General features: G+C 40.7%; 1 protein-coding gene across 1 annotated transcript; it reads left to right on the top strand.

Moving 5' to 3' along the window:
- Positions 1 to 4,233: 4,233 nt before the first annotated feature.
- Positions 4,234 to 15,704, top strand: LGALSL (galectin like). Its single transcript, XM_053459735.1, has 5 exons — positions 4,234 to 4,507; positions 7,987 to 8,055; positions 10,398 to 10,486; positions 10,791 to 10,968; positions 15,334 to 15,704. The coding sequence occupies exons 1-5, from the start codon at positions 4,475 to 4,477 to the stop codon at positions 15,475 to 15,477; spliced, it is 513 nt and encodes a 170-aa protein (XP_053315710.1). The 5' UTR covers positions 4,234 to 4,474; the 3' UTR covers positions 15,478 to 15,704.
- The last annotated feature ends 1,727 nt before the right edge of the window (positions 15,705 to 17,431 follow it).

Here is a 17,431-nt window from a genome sequence, read left to right as displayed (position 1 = left end):
ACGTTGGGGAGGTATGGGACTACCAGATATTGAGCTATACTGGGTTGCATCTCACTTGAGGAGGGCAGTGGAGTTGTCCCGGTGCACACCCAAGCCTTGGTTGCATATTGAGAGTCACTTTTTCATGCACCCTATCTCAAATATTCCCTGGCTGCATCCCCAATACCGTCGTCCCTCTATACCAAGTCATCCCCTTATTGCCCCTACTCTGAAGGTATTGCAACGGCCTATAAGGGGTCACCAATTTGTAACCTTCCCCAGTCCGCTTTTACCCCTAACGGGTAATCCGGATTTCGCTCCAGGGCTGGAGAGTAATTGTTTACGTCCTCTGACCCCTGTGGATGCACAGACCCTACGGATACACCATATTGCTCGCCTTGGCGCGCTTAGGCCCCTTGAGGAATTGTTGCACTCTCACCCTGTCACGTTTCGTTTACAATTTCTTTTTCATCAACTAAAACATTATGTCAGCCCATTGCTCTCGGACCCTAATGTCACCAGGCCATTGTCTTCCTTGGAGAGACTTTGTACCGCCGATGCAGAACCTACCCACCTTCTTTCGCACCTTTACACCACTTCATTATTTACTTCTTTGGATACCAAACCATACTATATGAGCTTGTGGGAACGGGATCTGGAGATTAGTTTGGAGTCAGAGGAATGGGATAAGATTGTCCTGATTACACACAAAGGCTCTATCTCGAGCATAATACAGGAATCGGGTTTTAAATTACTAGTTAGGTGGTATAGGGTACCGGCAGAACTGCATCACTTTTTACCTCATGTATCGCCGCTTTGTTGGCGATGTGGGTCCGCTCCAGGGACTTACTTGCATCTCTGGTGGTCCTGCCCCCTAATTCAAGTGTTTTGGGAGAAGATTTTGAAAGTCATACATTTTGTGGTGGACCCGGATTTCTCGAGCTCACCAGCAGCTTTCCTATTGCATCACAACAATATACCTTTTGGGAGATATAAGGGATCTCTTACTTTCCACATGATTAGCACTGCTAAATCTGTAATCCCCAGGTTCTGGAGACATCCCAGTTCCCCTCCTATTGGGGCATGGCTCCAAAAAATGTCTTTTGTGTGTCAGATGGAAAGTTTGACCATGTCCTCGAAAGGCTTGGGTTATAAGAACGAATTAAAGTGGCTCCCGTGGCGGGAGTTTATTGCCTCCTCTGCCTTCCCTTCACTTATGGGCGATGTTTTCTAGATTCTCCCTAATTTGTACTTGGGGTCTACTCCGTCTATTGAAGTACAGACGCATCTTTTTAATGTCCCTTAACTAGCGCCTCTTACATCTGGGTGGTTTTCGTATCGACCTCCGCACACCATGTCCACTCATACACACCTGATATGACTGAACGGTACCCCACACACCGATTTTTTGGTTCTGTTGTCTATTTGTCTATGGTTCTATACATCCTTTATTGATCTTCATTCTCCACAGGGAATACGATGTCACTGGATGTACTGATTGTTCAGATACTTGCTTCGATACGTATTATCTTTAAATATTTGATGTTATCTATCGGCTGCTACATGTATCTTATTTGTATAACAGCTCTCTCACATTGTATTACTGCGCTGTAATATGTTGAGTGACGGATGTATTTGTCTGCCTATATATTTGATTCACTTCTTATTGTAACAAGTTTTTCTGTTATGTATCAATAAACGGAGAATTGATTAAAAAAAAAAAAAATAAAGGAAAAATAATAAGGCACTTACCTGACACGGAAGCTGCAGCTTTACAGAAGCTGTTGCCCTCCTCATACGTGGTCCGACAGTTCTTGCCATTGATTGCTGACTGGAGGTAAGTATACACGCTGAACACATCGCCTGCATGCAAAATAGCTGAGGGTTGGGGGAAGGGGCAAATGCATATAGGGGACTCTGCAGAATATAGAAAGCGCATACAATGGCTGGATTGCCTATTTAAATAAACCAAGAGATCAGGTCTCTTCAACATCTCAGCTTACTGACTTATGCATTATGGTGGTTCATCCCCAGTGAGCTACCCATAAGTAAAGGAATAAGTTGGCCCTGCACGTTGCATTTTTATTGCAGGAATGTTTCTAGAAAGTCACCTCACTGATACAACTATGCACTATTCAGGGCCAGCTCAGCCCTTCTTGCAGAACAAGTTCACTGAGGTTGCCCCTTCATAATGCATAAGGTTGGTGAGCTTACCTAATGTTTTAGGGTTTCCAAAGTATTCTATTGCAATACAATAAACCGTCAGAAGAAGCAAGCAGGGTGCTGAGTTGTATAGCGAGAGGCATTAATAGCAGCAAGAAGGAGGTAGTTCTGTCACTTTACAGATCTCTGGACTCACCTAGAATATTGTGCCCAGTTCTGGAGACCCCATCTCCAGAAGGATATTGGCACACTGGAGAGAGTTCAGAGAAGAGCTAAAAAAAGGTGCCAAAAGCGCACCAGAAGGCCATGGTGGACACCAGCTCCCCTTTTTCTTTCCAAACTCCCCGAGGAGCTATGCGGCCCCTTTCCTCATTTGGCCTGCAAGAGGACTAGATCTTCTTGGTCCCTCCCGGCTGGAGGAACACAGCACTCATATGCCTTCTGTAAACGTTACAATTCCAGCCAAGAACAAGGACATATATTATACATTCACAGCTGCAATCAATGTTCCTTTCAGTGTTGGAGCCAGGCAGTGGTGTAGATGTAACTCGAAGCATGAAAAAAACTTTAATTTAAAGCAATATGCACATTTTTTAGAATTCTGTCTTACACCACAAAATGGTCTTGCACATAAAAACATAAACAGTCGTGTGAATAAGAAGCATTAGCAGTTTGCTGGTCTGGAGCATTCAGCGTTAGCATAATGCCAAGGAGGAAAGACTTCAGCAATAATCTTAGAGAAGAACTTTTTGCTGCCCTTCAGTCTGGGAAGGGTTATAAGGCCATTTCTACCGGTCCAGGTCAGAAGGGCCCTTTCTAAACTATTTTCAACTGACAAAGGGAAACAGGAACGTTACCTCACATGACCCCGTAGTGAGACAAAGCTGCTGGAGAGATGGGAGGTAAGCGGCGGGTATGTATGTTGGTTTGTATACATGTATGAATGTGAGCATGGATGTGTCATTGTGCGTATGAGCACGGATGTGTAAGTGGGGTAAGATGGAGTGTATTAGTGAATGTGTAATTTGTGTAAGTGTGTTTTGTTGGAAGGGAGGGCACAGACTAGTTGTTTGGGGCAATGATGGCACAGATAAGCTGTTTGGGGACGATGACATGTTGGGGCAAAGATGGGACATGGGACAATGCATGGAGGGCAAAGGCACAAGCTGTGTTCAAAGATGGCACTGTGGGACATGTTGCTTGGGGGCAATTTTCGCACCAGGGCCCTGTGGTTTCTAGTAGTTTCTTGTTTTGCAGTCACAGGACCTGAGAACCTTCCAGTCATTGAGTTGACCCGAAGTCCTCTGTCTACCAAAGTGTTCTAGAGTGAAATGTGAGGCCATCTCTTTAGATCATGGCTCTTTATCTGTTGGAGTAAGGATTTCATAAGTTAGTAGCGTGACTGCCCTCTGTATAAACATATAATCACTGGTAGGATTGATATACGGTATGTATTCATGAAATAACTTTTCTATGCTTCTGACTTTGCAATTGTTATCTTCCCTGACCAGACGTATTACAGAGCGTTTCTAAACAAGAAAGGGATCTGAAAGAGGGCTATCAGCCAGCAGCACTGGAGGGCAGAGACAGCAGCAGATCCAGCATGAAAGAACAAATGAGGGGTATTTAATGGCTATAGAGTAGTCTATATGACACATCAAATGCTGATTTTCTAAATTAAAAATTAAATTTTGCTGTAATTTATAATAAGTTGAATGCATTATTGTAAGAATAGAACTGTTTTGTTTTCAGCACCATTTAAATGAACCCATGATTCAACATTCTGCAGAGTCCGAGCCCATCTGACACCCAGCATGACTCAGGCAGAAGTGAACCAACCTGAGTACCCACCCTGCTCCCGGCAAGTGTGAGGGCAGGGCTGGGGTGCGCAGGAGGCATAGGTGCCGGCGACTTCCAGTGCGCAGGAGGTATAGGGGCAATAGTGCAGTGTGCAGGAGGCATAGGAGCAATAGACTGCAGTGTGCAGGAGGCATAGGGGCAATAGACTGCAGTGCGCAGGAGGCATAGGGGCAATAGACTGCAGTGTGCAGGAGGTATAGGGGCAGAAGACATCCAGCACTAATCCCGGTGCCCAGGATACACAGAGGACCCCCCAGCACCAGGCAGCCACTCCTCCCCCACCTCCTCCCATTTCTTGGCTGTGGAAGAAGCTTCCACAGACTGCGGGTCAGCCCGGGCTTCCTTCTGTTCTGATCCCTGGCTGAGCTCGGCTCAGACCTGCCCTCCCTTCCCCTTTTACTGCAACCACCTCCTCCCCCAGCGGCTCCAGTGACTGCAGCCAGCAGCGCACAACTGCACACTTCTATACAAGATGGCGGGATCCCTTGTCGAAAGGGAGTCAATGGTAAGTCATACCGCGTACACCCAGCACATTGCGTGTAAATGGACCAGCACTGCTCCAGACACAAGGACTGTGTGCCGGGAGGGATCCAATTAGTCGGGGTGTGAGCCGGCCTGTGTCCGCGCCAGGAGCCGGATCGCGATCACGGAATACCTGTCTCCGGCCGGCACATCTGTGTGATGTTTACGGTGTGTGCGTATGTGCGTGTATGTCATATAGGTATGTAGATCTCTACATGTATGTGCTCTGTATACATATATACATGTTAGCCTGTGGAGTGTCAGCTATGCGAGCCGCTTAGTGCAAGCGGCACTGTATGTTAGCCTAGGTGTTCCAAGGGTTAACTCACGGAAGTAAAGGTTTATTCCTAAACCGAAAGACGTGTAGATGTCCGCACCGCTTCCCGGTGACTTCGCTGACCGGAGCTGGGAGCGCATCGCTGAACATGCGTATGTTACATAGTAAATAACCCCGGAGACGGTGTATCAGCCATAAGGAGACCTTCTATAAAGAAGCTACATCCTCCCCAGCATCGGCACTCAGGGGCCATATAGTGAATGTCACTGTATGGGAATGCATTGGAGATCTGTCAATAGATAGTGTTCAATCCGAATCATGGATGCTTTGCTGTAATCCTATTGGGCCTCACTGAGTGTATGTGTATGTGTGTGTATATATGCATGTGTATGTATGTGTGTATATATGCCTATCTATGTGTGTGTATATATATATATATATATATATATATATATATATATATATATATATATGTGTGCCTTAGAATTAGCTTGAGTATTCCTCACCTGTTAACTCTTATTGACAGATGGAAAGCCTAGATCTGTTTTATGCATTTATTCTTCCTTTTAAGACATTATATGGGAATAGAAAATGTTACTAAAAGTGCCAAGTGCCCCACTTATCATGTGATATACGATTATGTCAGGAAGTAATAAGATATTATAAACATTCTCCTTTGCACCCATAAGCTCTACGAACATGCTCCAGAACATGTGGTGTATGCAGGAATTACACTCTTTGGAATGTTGTAAAGTCTGTTTTTGTCATGGCCTCTAAGAGGTTAACTGATCCTCTTGGAAATAATCCTGCGGATGAAAGAGTTAAGACACTGGAGGCACTTCGGGACTACATTAAAGCAAAATTAATATCCATCTTAAATCCTAATCACTAAGTACATTTCGTTATTGTTTAGTGTAGAGCTCTCCTTTATTTATATAAATAGTATATACATTTATATATATATATATATCATATTTAGGTATATTATTATTATTATTATTGTTATTATTATTATTATTATCTTGAACATTGGGCATCTTGAAAACAAGAGAAATATCAATGTATTTTTCATGGTAAAAATAGATTCAAAATAAAGGTATTTTTAGACAAAACAAAAAATGTACAAGGCAGACTTAACTATTTGAGCGCCGGAGCAGTGTGTAGCAATTTACGATACACAACCGGTGTTATGGGGTATATGGTTGGGGTCTGCCTCGAGCTGTCACTTTACAGAATAGTCAACCTATGGAAAAGTAAAACCAATGGAGTTTGTTTATTCCAAACTTATACATCTTGGCTGACAAACTGACGGAGTATATGTTGGTGCAGCAGAAAAATCGACTCTAATAATTGGTCGATTAAGAAAACAACTGGTTACTTAAAGTGGATCTGTAACACTTTAGTAAAAAAATAAATAAATTGTGTAATGTATATCGTATGTTTACAGATTAATTAATATATACATACTATGATCTCTATAGGTGGGGATTGGATTGGATTAGGCAGATTTTGTAAAGGTGGGGGGGGTGAGGCAACATAACGTGGATTCGATAAATGTGAATAGATATCAGCCTCCTTGGGGTTAAATAGTCTTCTAAAATATTAAGTTTAATTAACTTTACTTCGCTGGTGGGCAGTGATCCAAGTGAATGAAGCCATTGGCTGGATATAGATATCGTCTGCCCTGGGGAACCATTTATAAATGTGTAGCAATCATAACGTTATCACGCTTGTAGGATATTCACCAGAAATGATTGTTTCTAATGTTTCCCTGGGGTAATATTATTAGTATTTACTAAAAACAGTACTATTACTACTGCACGGTGTGTGAGTGATGTGAGCGGCTGTCCAGATATGTCACAGCGTTACCATGTGATGTCATTAAAATACACTGATTGTAGCCATATCCCATCATCAGGGACACGTTGGTGAATACAGACACACCGTGATTTATCTTTTATTTTAAGGCAATGGATGTCAGGGTAATTATCCTCCATGTGAATCTCTGATTCCGTGTCATGTATGCGGTAGTTGTAGGATTGTTGTTTGGTTGTCAACAAAAAAGAAATGTGCCCTTTGATCAATATAGAGCAGTCACCTCTCCATAGAATGCCTCTGACTTTGCCGTGGTAATTCTAGTCGTGTACTAAGTATAGCGGCTGAGAGATCCAGCGCTGCATTAAGACGACGTGCCTTTAAAACTCCGAGTTCACACATAGCATGCGTTACGCTCATGCACAGTCTCACTTTTTCCGAAAGGATTATTTTTAACGCTCTGCAAATATAGCAGTTACCTTCTCCTGGTCCTGGGTAAATGGAATAGTAATGTATAAGAGAAAGTACAGTATGGCGTCACTCAACGTTCCTGTGAATTATTTGTTTCTAGATCCATAGGTCTGGGATTAGCACATTACTGTAACATTGGGGCACCATAATGACAAGTCACGCAGGCTGTGTGACCTAGAAACAGTCTACTGCCCCAAGCAGCCTCACCAACCAAGAACGCAACTTAAATACCATACTTTGTGAGTGCTTTAGTATGCATTCTTTAAATTGTAAAAATAAGAACATACTTGACTTTGGGAGAAGCTGCAGCTCCAGCGCTGCAGTGGAATGGCAGGAAAGCACTCCCATTGGAATGTAAAGGAGTGCTCTCTGCATATCGGCAAAGCTTGTCGGACCAGCGCTGGAGCTGATCGGCAGTAAGTATATCATGTGGCATGAGATGCGGGGGCAAATGCATATGGAGGGGGAATCTGCAGAATCCCACTATTCATTTGCAATGGGGTAACAAACAGAAATGTGGAAGGGTCATTAAAGTGCGTATCATGAAAGAGCCCCATTAAGCGGAACATGCCTTTACTTGGAGAGCAATACAGTTCATTATCCGAGCCAACGGGCACTGCAGCAAGCGGAGCTCCGAGACCAGCTGGGGAATGAGCCGTGTTGGAGGTCACTTTGACCCCGTTACTAGATCTTAATGTAAGGCTTATGTGCCAAGCTTTGTCCATACAATTCCCTTTCTGTAGTAGCTCTTGGCCCGGTGTGGGAGGTTAAACCTTGTCTTATTATTTCCTGACAGGTCAGGGTTAAAAAGACCACGTCCTATTTGTAACTTATTGTAAAGTCATTTGGAGTTAAGTTGCTTGATGGTATAAAGTGTGTTTTGTTTGGTATTTTAGCAGCTGGATGGCAGGCGTTTGAGCAGCCCCTTAGGGTCTCCTGTGCAAGCCGAAGTTTACTTCCCACGCTTGGTAAGTTAATATTTTTATGTATAATGCATCTATCAAACAATATTATATTAGAATGGCTTTGGAATATGAATAAGCTAAGTAAATCAATAAATAATAACACCAATTATTTAGATTACCAACAAGCACTGTACATGGCGTCGTATTTTTGCCAGATAGATTTGCCAGATACCTTTACCAATAGTTACTTGTAAGACACAAAGTCATGCTGGGATTCTTCCAGTTGGAGATGTAAATGGCCGTCTCCCCTCTCCTTTATCCTTGGTAATAAGTCACACCTTGATTGACATGGTTTGATGATGGGTACAGACTGTCACGAAGCTAAAGGTATACAACTGTATAGCCAATGGAGAATAGGAATTGAGATAGAAATTGCATTTAAATTGGAACAAAATGGAGAAAAACAAGAAAACATATTTGGGGTAGAATTGCCAAGCATATCATTATGGGAGATGCTTTGGCCCGGCATGGATAACACCAAGCGCCCCCATGTACACATGCACACACACAAACACTCACAAGCACATATACTCTCATGCACTCACATACAGATATCCTCTAGGTTTGGCCCCTGTCAGTTGCCTTAATATTACTGCAGCAACACAACATCTGATAACGTGACTCCACTGAGATCTTGCCACCCAGAGTAGGCCAGCTCTGTGAAAAATGTTGGGTGGCCTGGGGGGGGGCAATTGCCAACCTGGGTCAGTCTGCCCCTAGCATAAGATGCGACAAGTTAATAAAAAATTTGCGAGAAGTTAATAAAAAATGTAAAGTAATCACTAATTTTACTTAACAAACATGCTTTCTAAAATACTATGTTTTCTTATTTAAAACAATTCTGTTTTTTTACATAATGTTTTCATACAGATAAATTCATATATATATATGTACGGTATATGTTCTCGCAATACAGGCCTATCATACTGCCTTGTTATAAACAATAGAACGGCTCAGTCTTAGCCACCCAGACACAGACATCATGACTAATGGAAGTCTATGAAGAGCTTCATTGGACACAGAGGGCTTTGTTATTGCTCCACATGAGTGCTGTAAAAATTCCACGGCCTAGGACTGAGCGCAGATACGTGGAGCGAGCAGATTCTGAACGACCAGGGGCTATTTAGTGAAATGGTGCAATGTTTTTCGGGGGCTGCCAGCTGGCCCGGTTTGCGTGTAATGACTGCACACGTGGAATCCGGAGCCGAGGGTTTGGTTTTGTCTGCCGTGATGTGCTGGGGTGTCTCGGGGTTTGTCAGAACGTAGACAGTCCACCCGCTTCGCACAGCTAAAGATAAACACATGCTTGGAGAGAAGTCCCCTTGTTTAAACAATATGCCCAGTGAGTAACTGGGGTGGAATATGGAAGGGCTATGTTATTATTGTAGTAGAATTGTCATTACAACGCAGAAGGGCTGAATGGGGTAAAATATTTGATTGCACATATCGCATATTTAATACATATTTGTCTTAGTTTCAGGATAGCTTTATGCCAATCCCATGCATGATTAAATTCCCCCACTGTATGAGCCTTTACCACTTCTGCTGGGTATCTGTTCCATTAATTCACCACCTTCTCAGTAAAGTAAAACTTCCCTACATTACATCCAACCCTCTAGTTTTAGACTTTTTGTTGTAACATTTTTCCTTATTATTTCAACTTCTCAAGCATGCCTTTGTTAAAGAATCATCTTCATGTTATTTCCAGCTAAGTGTTTTTTACGGAAATGTTCAGTTCATGAATCCGCTGAGATGAATACAGAGATTACCTTTTATTTGACGGAAAAAAAGTTCTCTATTTTCAAACCCAGACTTTAGTAATTCAATGCTGTGGGGTATGTTGCCCCTTTATAATGTAATTATAATAATTTGGTGCAGACACAGTTGTAGATCTTTGTTAGGACAGTTCTTGAGATCATATCAGTAGGTTTATAATATGAATGAAATGCGCAATATGTAGACCAATTACATCTTATTTACCAAAAGTATATATATATATATATATATATATAGCTATTAATAATAATACGAGTAATAACCCAGAACTGGAGAGTTTTATTTGTACATATGTGCATATGATCAACAATGTCCGCTGGTGATACTTTTGTATACTAAACTGCTTGGTTTAGATACTATTAATATATTAAACATGTTGTATATACATTGTATATAATACACACACGTTTATACAGGTAAATACAAGTCAATTAAAATTGATAAATATACATACAACCACTTTATTAACAGAACCAAGAAATACACAGTGATCAATGTCCTGATTGATTTTGATAAGGCATGGGAATATATTTCCCCCGTGTAACCCGTTCTCTTATATTTCTTTTCAGACGACTCCTTTCTGTGGGCATATAAAAGGAGGAATGAGACCTGGGAAGAAAATCCTTATTATGGGCATTGTTGGCTTAAACCCAGAAAGGTGCGAAAATAGCCATATATATATATTACTGCCGGCGTATAGGAAGCAACCTAGGGTCATATTTATTGATAAATATAGGGCAGGACAGTGATAACTTTGTAGCCACTACTTTAGAAACCAATTATTTCTCTCTTACATAATTGTTTTTCTCTTATAAATGATAGATAAATGAATATCTATCTATATATATATATATATTGTTTGTTTTTTCTTTTAAGTGCGTTCCTGGTCTGTTAGTCGGAACGCTGTTTGAAAGCCCTCCATTATACCTTCTCATATGATTTTAAATGTTGGTTAACCACAGTTTCGAGATCAGACTGACGTGCGGGGATTCAGAAGACCCACCAGCTGATGTGGCTATCGAGCTGAAAGCAGAATTTGGTGAGAAACAGCTGCTCCGGAACGCATGCGTGTCTGGGGAGTGGGGAGAAGAGGAGACAGCGATTCCCTATTTTCCCTTTATATCCGATCAGCCGTTCAGAGTAAGTGAACCAGTCGCAGTGTACCAGTACTGTGTTCTACACGAATCATAGAGACATTGTATACATTTGGAAGAAGCGTTTTGCATGAGTATATGGCAGTAGAGAGGTGATTCTGGGGCAAACTGTGGTGGTCTTATCAGCACGTTGCTGCTGATTGGCCCATTTCATTGGTTGATGTGATAAGACTACTTGCAAAATCTTTCCCCTCCCTTGCCTGCTTCTGCTGATCCAGAAAGCATACTTAAGTACACCGATGCGCAATAGCCTATGGTAGGTCTCCTCTCAACTAGAGTTTAGCTTTCAATAAAATCAACGGACATTCAGCTTGCATGCTATGTCAGGAGCACTAGGCAGCCGTAAGAAGTGGACGTGTATTTACATGTCCCCAGCACATTTGGCCCCGGCGGCTAGGTTCCGACTGCAACAAAGCAAAGGCTTGGGAAGTGCAAAGAAAAGGTTGGGGGGACGCCGCTTGGTCATACATTTTTTATATATAATAATTAACATTATCTAGTATTTTTTCAAATAGCAGTTGAATAACAGCAGCTGTAATCTATACCTGTGCAGTCATCAGAGACGGCGCTAAAAACATCTATAGACGAGCATTGCTGTGGCAAATAGTTTCTTAAGAAATGTTCTTTCCCAGGGGCAGAATTTGACTTTGAGAGCAGAGAAGCCGAGTAGAAGACATACTTGCGCAGATTTTTTTAATTAACTGTTTTTTCCGTTAGCAAAAAAAAAAAATGAATATCATTTCTCAGTTCTTTTGCCTGTTTGCCGTATTTGAACTACAAAGTCTGCAATGTAAATTAAGATATTCCCTTGAGAATATGTGTTAAGTCGTTATGCATACATTTAAAATAATTGAAATGCATGCCTTACGTTATAATTGGAAAGTAACCACTAAACAGCCAATAAATATCAAAAAGGGAACATATCAAAAACAAGGGTAACCCGAAAATAATATTTCAAAAAAAATAAACTAAGAATTTCCAAAATAAGCAAGATTAACGAAGGATCATTAATGGTGTGTAAAGGTACCACTGGGATGGTGGGATTGCCGTGGAGGCTTCATCTCTTAAATAGAAAAGGTGTCTAAAGGGAGGTATATGTGCATAGGTTTGTTACATAGATATATTAATATGTTGATATATGCATATGATGTTTCTCTGTTTGGTGTACTCATGTAGTACTGGCACCCCAGCAGAAGAAATCGAATATCATGTGTTTTTGTAGGTCACTAGTACTAGACTCCTTGTATTGTCCTGTTTGGGTGTTTTTGAGACGTAGCATTAATTATTTTATTATTTATTATTTGATCCTTTATTATTTTTGCTTTTTTTTTTGGAAATCTCCATCTTGGTTTGTAAGAATTGGAAAGAATTAGGCGTACCTGTTTGAAATGTCACTAGGGGTTCTGGAGAAAGCCATGTAGAGTTTTCAAGCTGTTTCTGTTTCCCAAGTCACAAAGAGTTGGGTGTTATTAACAGGGATAGGTAAAGTGCCTGCATAATGACACCAGTGTACGTGGCAAGGGTTGCGAAGGTCCATAGAGCATCATTAAAATGTCCACCACAGACCCCAGTAACTGTCCACCGTGAGCAATGTTGGCGCCGGCCCCTGGTTATTAATAACGAGCATTGGTGGAGCAAAGTTTGGAAAGTGGTTTTACAAACCTTAACAACCAATAGGACAGTCCTAAGGAGTGCTCCAGAATTATCCATTATTTATAATCCCCATCGTGTCATCATACCCATGCCTGTGGGCAACACATCCAACCCTGTGGGCAATGACAACCCATCATTTTTGGGTATTGTTTTTGCTGTCTGAGCACTGTCTTAGTAATTAGCAGTTGGATGGGCTGAGGTTGCATGTCTCCTTGTATATATGAGAGGCGGTATTCTTGTGTACCCTTTGATGAATCCAAGTGATAGATTCTTACCTGCTTTTGGGACAGGAGATTCAACAATGATATCGTGATAAGGACCATAGTAATGATAGTGGGCTATTGAGATTAGGTGTTTAAACCAAATGTTTAAGCCACCTACAGAATACAGGGCAAGGAAGTTTAGCATTTGTCAGGTCCCAAAATTTCTGCCCTGCTAGATCTGACCTGTGGTTGGCCTCCCATTCCTTTATACTTGGGATAGAGAAATGCTAATAAGTATGTTCCTGTTCCTCTAAACAGTGTTACATTTTTAGAAAAAAAATATCTGGCCTATGGAGCGGCTGCGTGTTCTCGTATTCTTCCAGCGATAAATATAGAAAACCCACAAGCTGTTTGGTTTGTTGAGAATGTTAGAAGTTATGATTTAGAGCATTAAAGTACTGGTAGGGAGCAGGGTACGCTAAATGGTTATGTATTATAACGAAAATGGCGCATTCGAGAACGTAGTGCCCATGTACTGCACTGCCTAGGCATGGTAAAGGGCTCCTAATTTGGTTTCAGTGTAAATTGTGATGTGTCACCCTTGTTCATGTGCATGTGAATGCCTTTCATTCTGGTAATATCTGTGAAAATATTTATTAATCTGTTCGAGCCGCACTGTTAACAAATATTGTGATAATATATGGAGATCCTGCATTAAACTTTTAAATACTGACTTGCAGAATGTGCTGCCCAATACTTAACATAGAAAAAGAATTTCAAGGCACAGCGATGCAAACCATGATTCATTCGCTGTACCTTGAGCTTAAGCTGAGGATTGAGTGTGAATTCAGTCGCTGAACTCATTCATTTAGGAACACTAGCCATTATCATTTAACACATTAACAAGCGTGCTTGTACGTGTACCCAATGCATTTCCGCTTTGCTGCTGGTTCAGCATTGGGCACAGAGATGAACTGTGCCTGCCTTTGGTGCCAATGCCATCTGGAGCAAGGGGGTGGCATATAGCTTCCATCCCTTGTGCTTCTGTTGGGAATATTGGCATGGTATGGTTTTTTTTTTATTAAATAACATAGTAATAAGAAAAAATAAGCGGCCATGACTGTTGCTTTAATGATCATTTTAAATTGAAGCTGTGCCTTTACTAATGCATTTCTAAAAAAGTATGTTGTGGTATTGTGAGTATGTAAAACCAAGTAACAACCTTTTATTTCTGCAGTGAATACGTCTCACCGGGCAGCGCCAAGGCCCTACAGATAAAGGTTGTGTTGGTTTAACCAGGTTGCTGGTTTGCCTGTGTGGTGCTTTCCATAAGATCAGCTCTTCTGCAGCATGACCAGTTAACCCTTTCTGTGCTGTACGGAAAATGTTCACACCACTTGCAAACACTAACATGTAACTGTAATATTGTTAATAATAATCAATGTATTATGCATGGTGTGCGTGATATTTAATCTATATGATATGTAGGTCGGTTCAACTTTTTTGTTGAATTTTAATTACCAAAGTATAGCAAAGCAGTTGTTCAAGAACAGCTGGGGAAGTGTGTGTTTAATATCCATAAGCAATCCTATTTGAAAATATATCATTCTTGCCAAGAAACATTAAAGGTGTTTTCTTTGCCAGGATCTAGGATTCTAGGTTCGCATGCACATCCCCTGTTTGCCATGTGGAAGAGAAAATTATTAGCAGATAGTTGTGATGTTAGAATTAACTAATACATTACTGAATACTTTACTAGGCTGACTACATCCATTACATTACCTGGGGTTTAAAGTAATTCAGTTCAACATGTGAATTTGCATTCTGAACAGGTAAACAACAAGACTTTAAGCCATTTTGCAAAGATTAGGCACAATCATAATATCTCTGCGCCCTTAAGTGACATCGTCATTTATCGTAATCAAAGCTGTAAGTGTAGATTTAGGGATTAAAGCTGTTCACAACAATGTCAGAGTAACCCTTGATCCTCTCTAAAGATATCAAAATTCAATTAGGTTATGGGCCCCAAAATCACATAGAATCACATTTCATATATGAACAGAATCAGAAATGAGACTGTAGCTTCCTTGGTTGCATGTCAAACACTTTATTCAAGTCTATGGATTCTTTGCAACTTCTGGCTAACAATACACAAATCACTTACAGAACGTCCAATGTGCTTATTAACTTCACTCCCTCTGTTCTATCGATTCACTGTAAAATGCTTGTATTACCTTGGGGATCTGGGTGTATTAGCCATCAAAATGGGATTTATTCACTAAACCATGAGTTACAGGTAAGTCAAGGTGAAGTAAAAAGGTTACATCTCATCTGTTTAATTATGCATTTCCAGGGAATAGCCTGCCTGTCTTGCAGGAGAAATTCCCTGGGATTTACCCGATGCATAGTTAAGTTGGTGAAATGGAATGTTTAGTGATACAACCTATAAAAAGAGCCATAGACTTTATACCTAATATTTATCTGTTTTATTATAGATAGAAATACTTTGCGAGCATCCCCGTTTCAGGCTATTTGTGGACGGGCATCAACTTTTTGATTTTTACCATCGTGTTGAAGCATTATCAACTATTGACACCGTGAGGATCAGTGGAGATCTTCAGCTTACCAAACTTGGTTAATGTCCAACAAGGGTCTGAAGCCATTGTTGGACTCAGGGCAGCTACAACTACGCCAGGATATACAAGGAGTACAGTCCATGCCTCTACAATCAATGATCTTGTGTCAACTCCACAGAATTCTAAGCTGCCGGACAGTAGTCACAAGATGTTTCTTTTAAGGACAGTGGGGTACCACATTGATCAAATGAATAAAAAATGGTGGCCTACTTTTTTGACCTGGAGTAAAATCGCTTATGGTCTCCTCTGTTTGTAAAATATATTGGTGACCTTTTATTTGAATGAAACATTCATCCCAAATTCAGTGTTTGTATAAACAAAAAGTTGGTCACAACAATGTTTAAAATAGAGCAAAAAAATATTGAAGAAGTATTGTCAAAAATGTCAATTTTAGAAATCTCTTTTTGGAATATATAATCCCTCTTCTGTCATTGGCCATAAGGGCTAATAATCTTGAACTGGTCTTTCAATGTCACCAACTACCTTCGGAGAGCCATGTTTGAAAGTCACCGCTGGAAAAAAAAAAAAAAAAAAAGATTATAATGGACCTCTTATTCTCTATTTTGTGGTGGACCTTTTTGGTATTAATTTTCAGCAATTTTGTAAGCAAGGAGATCTGCATTCAAAGAAAAAAAAATCATCGTGTGAAAACATTGTTTCTGCACTGAAGTGATTTAGAATAGCACAATAATATATTTATATATGTTCAGGGTATACGCATAGAATGTAGTTCAGTTTTCTTTGCACACTGGTGTCTTCACTTTCTAACAGTTTCCACTGTAGTTTAATAATCCACAGTAGCCAGCATTAGGATAATAGGCCGTGTTTTATAAGATTGAGATAAAACGTCGAACACTTTGAATGTACGAATGTGCTCTTGTGTAAACAATCATTTGTGAACATCTCATGTAAGATATTTATAGATATTTTGGATATACTTAGTCAGACGATTGATTCTGGGTATGGAGTATGATTCTTTTCATGCTTTTCACATCCTTTTTGTATCGACACACAGTTATTAAGACAATGCTGCCATTTTGTAACTTGTTAACAACTTCAGATCATTAGTTAAAAAAAAAAATGACGCTAAAAAAATAAAAAAGCTTGGAAATGAATTGGATACATGTATGATTTCCATTAAATGTATAAATTATTGGTATTAAGTAACAGTAAATGTAAAAGAATGTGTAAAATTCTAGCTATTCCCTTTAACTCACACTGTACAGACTTTGATGATACAACTTGTATCATCCAGAGGGCCACCATGAAAGGTTCTGGTGACCATTGATGATCAATGAAGCCAACTTTCTAGAACCATCTCGTTTTTTTGTTTTTTTTTACACATAACTAATACCTCAATGGACTAGATTTTATGGTCTTCAACCATTTCACGTTTAGAGTACCTACACAATTTATATGTACAAGTAGCGCCTTTTTTGTATTTTGTCTTTCCATATATTTTTTAACCCCTACCTAACCCTATCTAATAAATTATCTGCTAACTACCACCACACTAACTACCCAATATACATTGAAAATTACATATAAAACAAATACCGTATTTATCGGCGTATAACACGCACTGGTGTATAACACGCACCCCCATTTTTGAACAAAAAAACTGAACAAAAAAAACTTCATCAGAATCACTGCTATCTGGGAAACCACACACACACAGTAAGACACACACAGTAAGACACACACACACTCAGACACACACACCCTAACCCCCCTTCTCAGGATCTCCCCTCTCTCTCCCTAACCCCATCCCGGTCACTTACCTTCAACTCCTGTGTTGGAAGCGTGAGGCGTTTGTCTCGGGTGCCGGCGCTTCACTGCTGAGCGCCGGCACCCGAGACAAACGCCTCACGCTTCCAACACAAGAGTTGAAGCGCTGAGGCAGGCGGCGGCGGCAGCGGAGGCTGAGGCAGGAGGCAGGCTGCAGGCTGCAGGCGGC

This window comes from Spea bombifrons, chromosome 3 (assembly GCF_027358695.1).
Source record: "Spea bombifrons isolate aSpeBom1 chromosome 3, aSpeBom1.2.pri, whole genome shotgun sequence".
NCBI classification, from domain to species: Eukaryota; Metazoa; Chordata; class Amphibia; order Anura; family Pelobatidae; genus Spea; species Spea bombifrons.
Note: the sequence above shows the minus strand (reverse complement) of the source record. Positions and strands in the feature narration are given on the sequence as shown.

Excerpts from the sequence above, each read along its gene's own strand:
- LGALSL (XM_053459735.1), top strand. The coding sequence starts at position 4,475 with ATGGCGGGATCCCTTGTCGAAAGGGAGTCAATG. Across the intron at positions 4,508-7,986 it reads TTGTCGAAAGGGAGTCAATG|CTGGATGGCAGGCGTTTGAG; the intron begins GTAAGTCATACC and ends GTATTTTAGCAG. Across the intron at positions 8,056-10,397 it reads AAGTTTACTTCCCACGCTTG|ACGACTCCTTTCTGTGGGCA; the intron begins GTAAGTTAATAT and ends ATTTCTTTTCAG.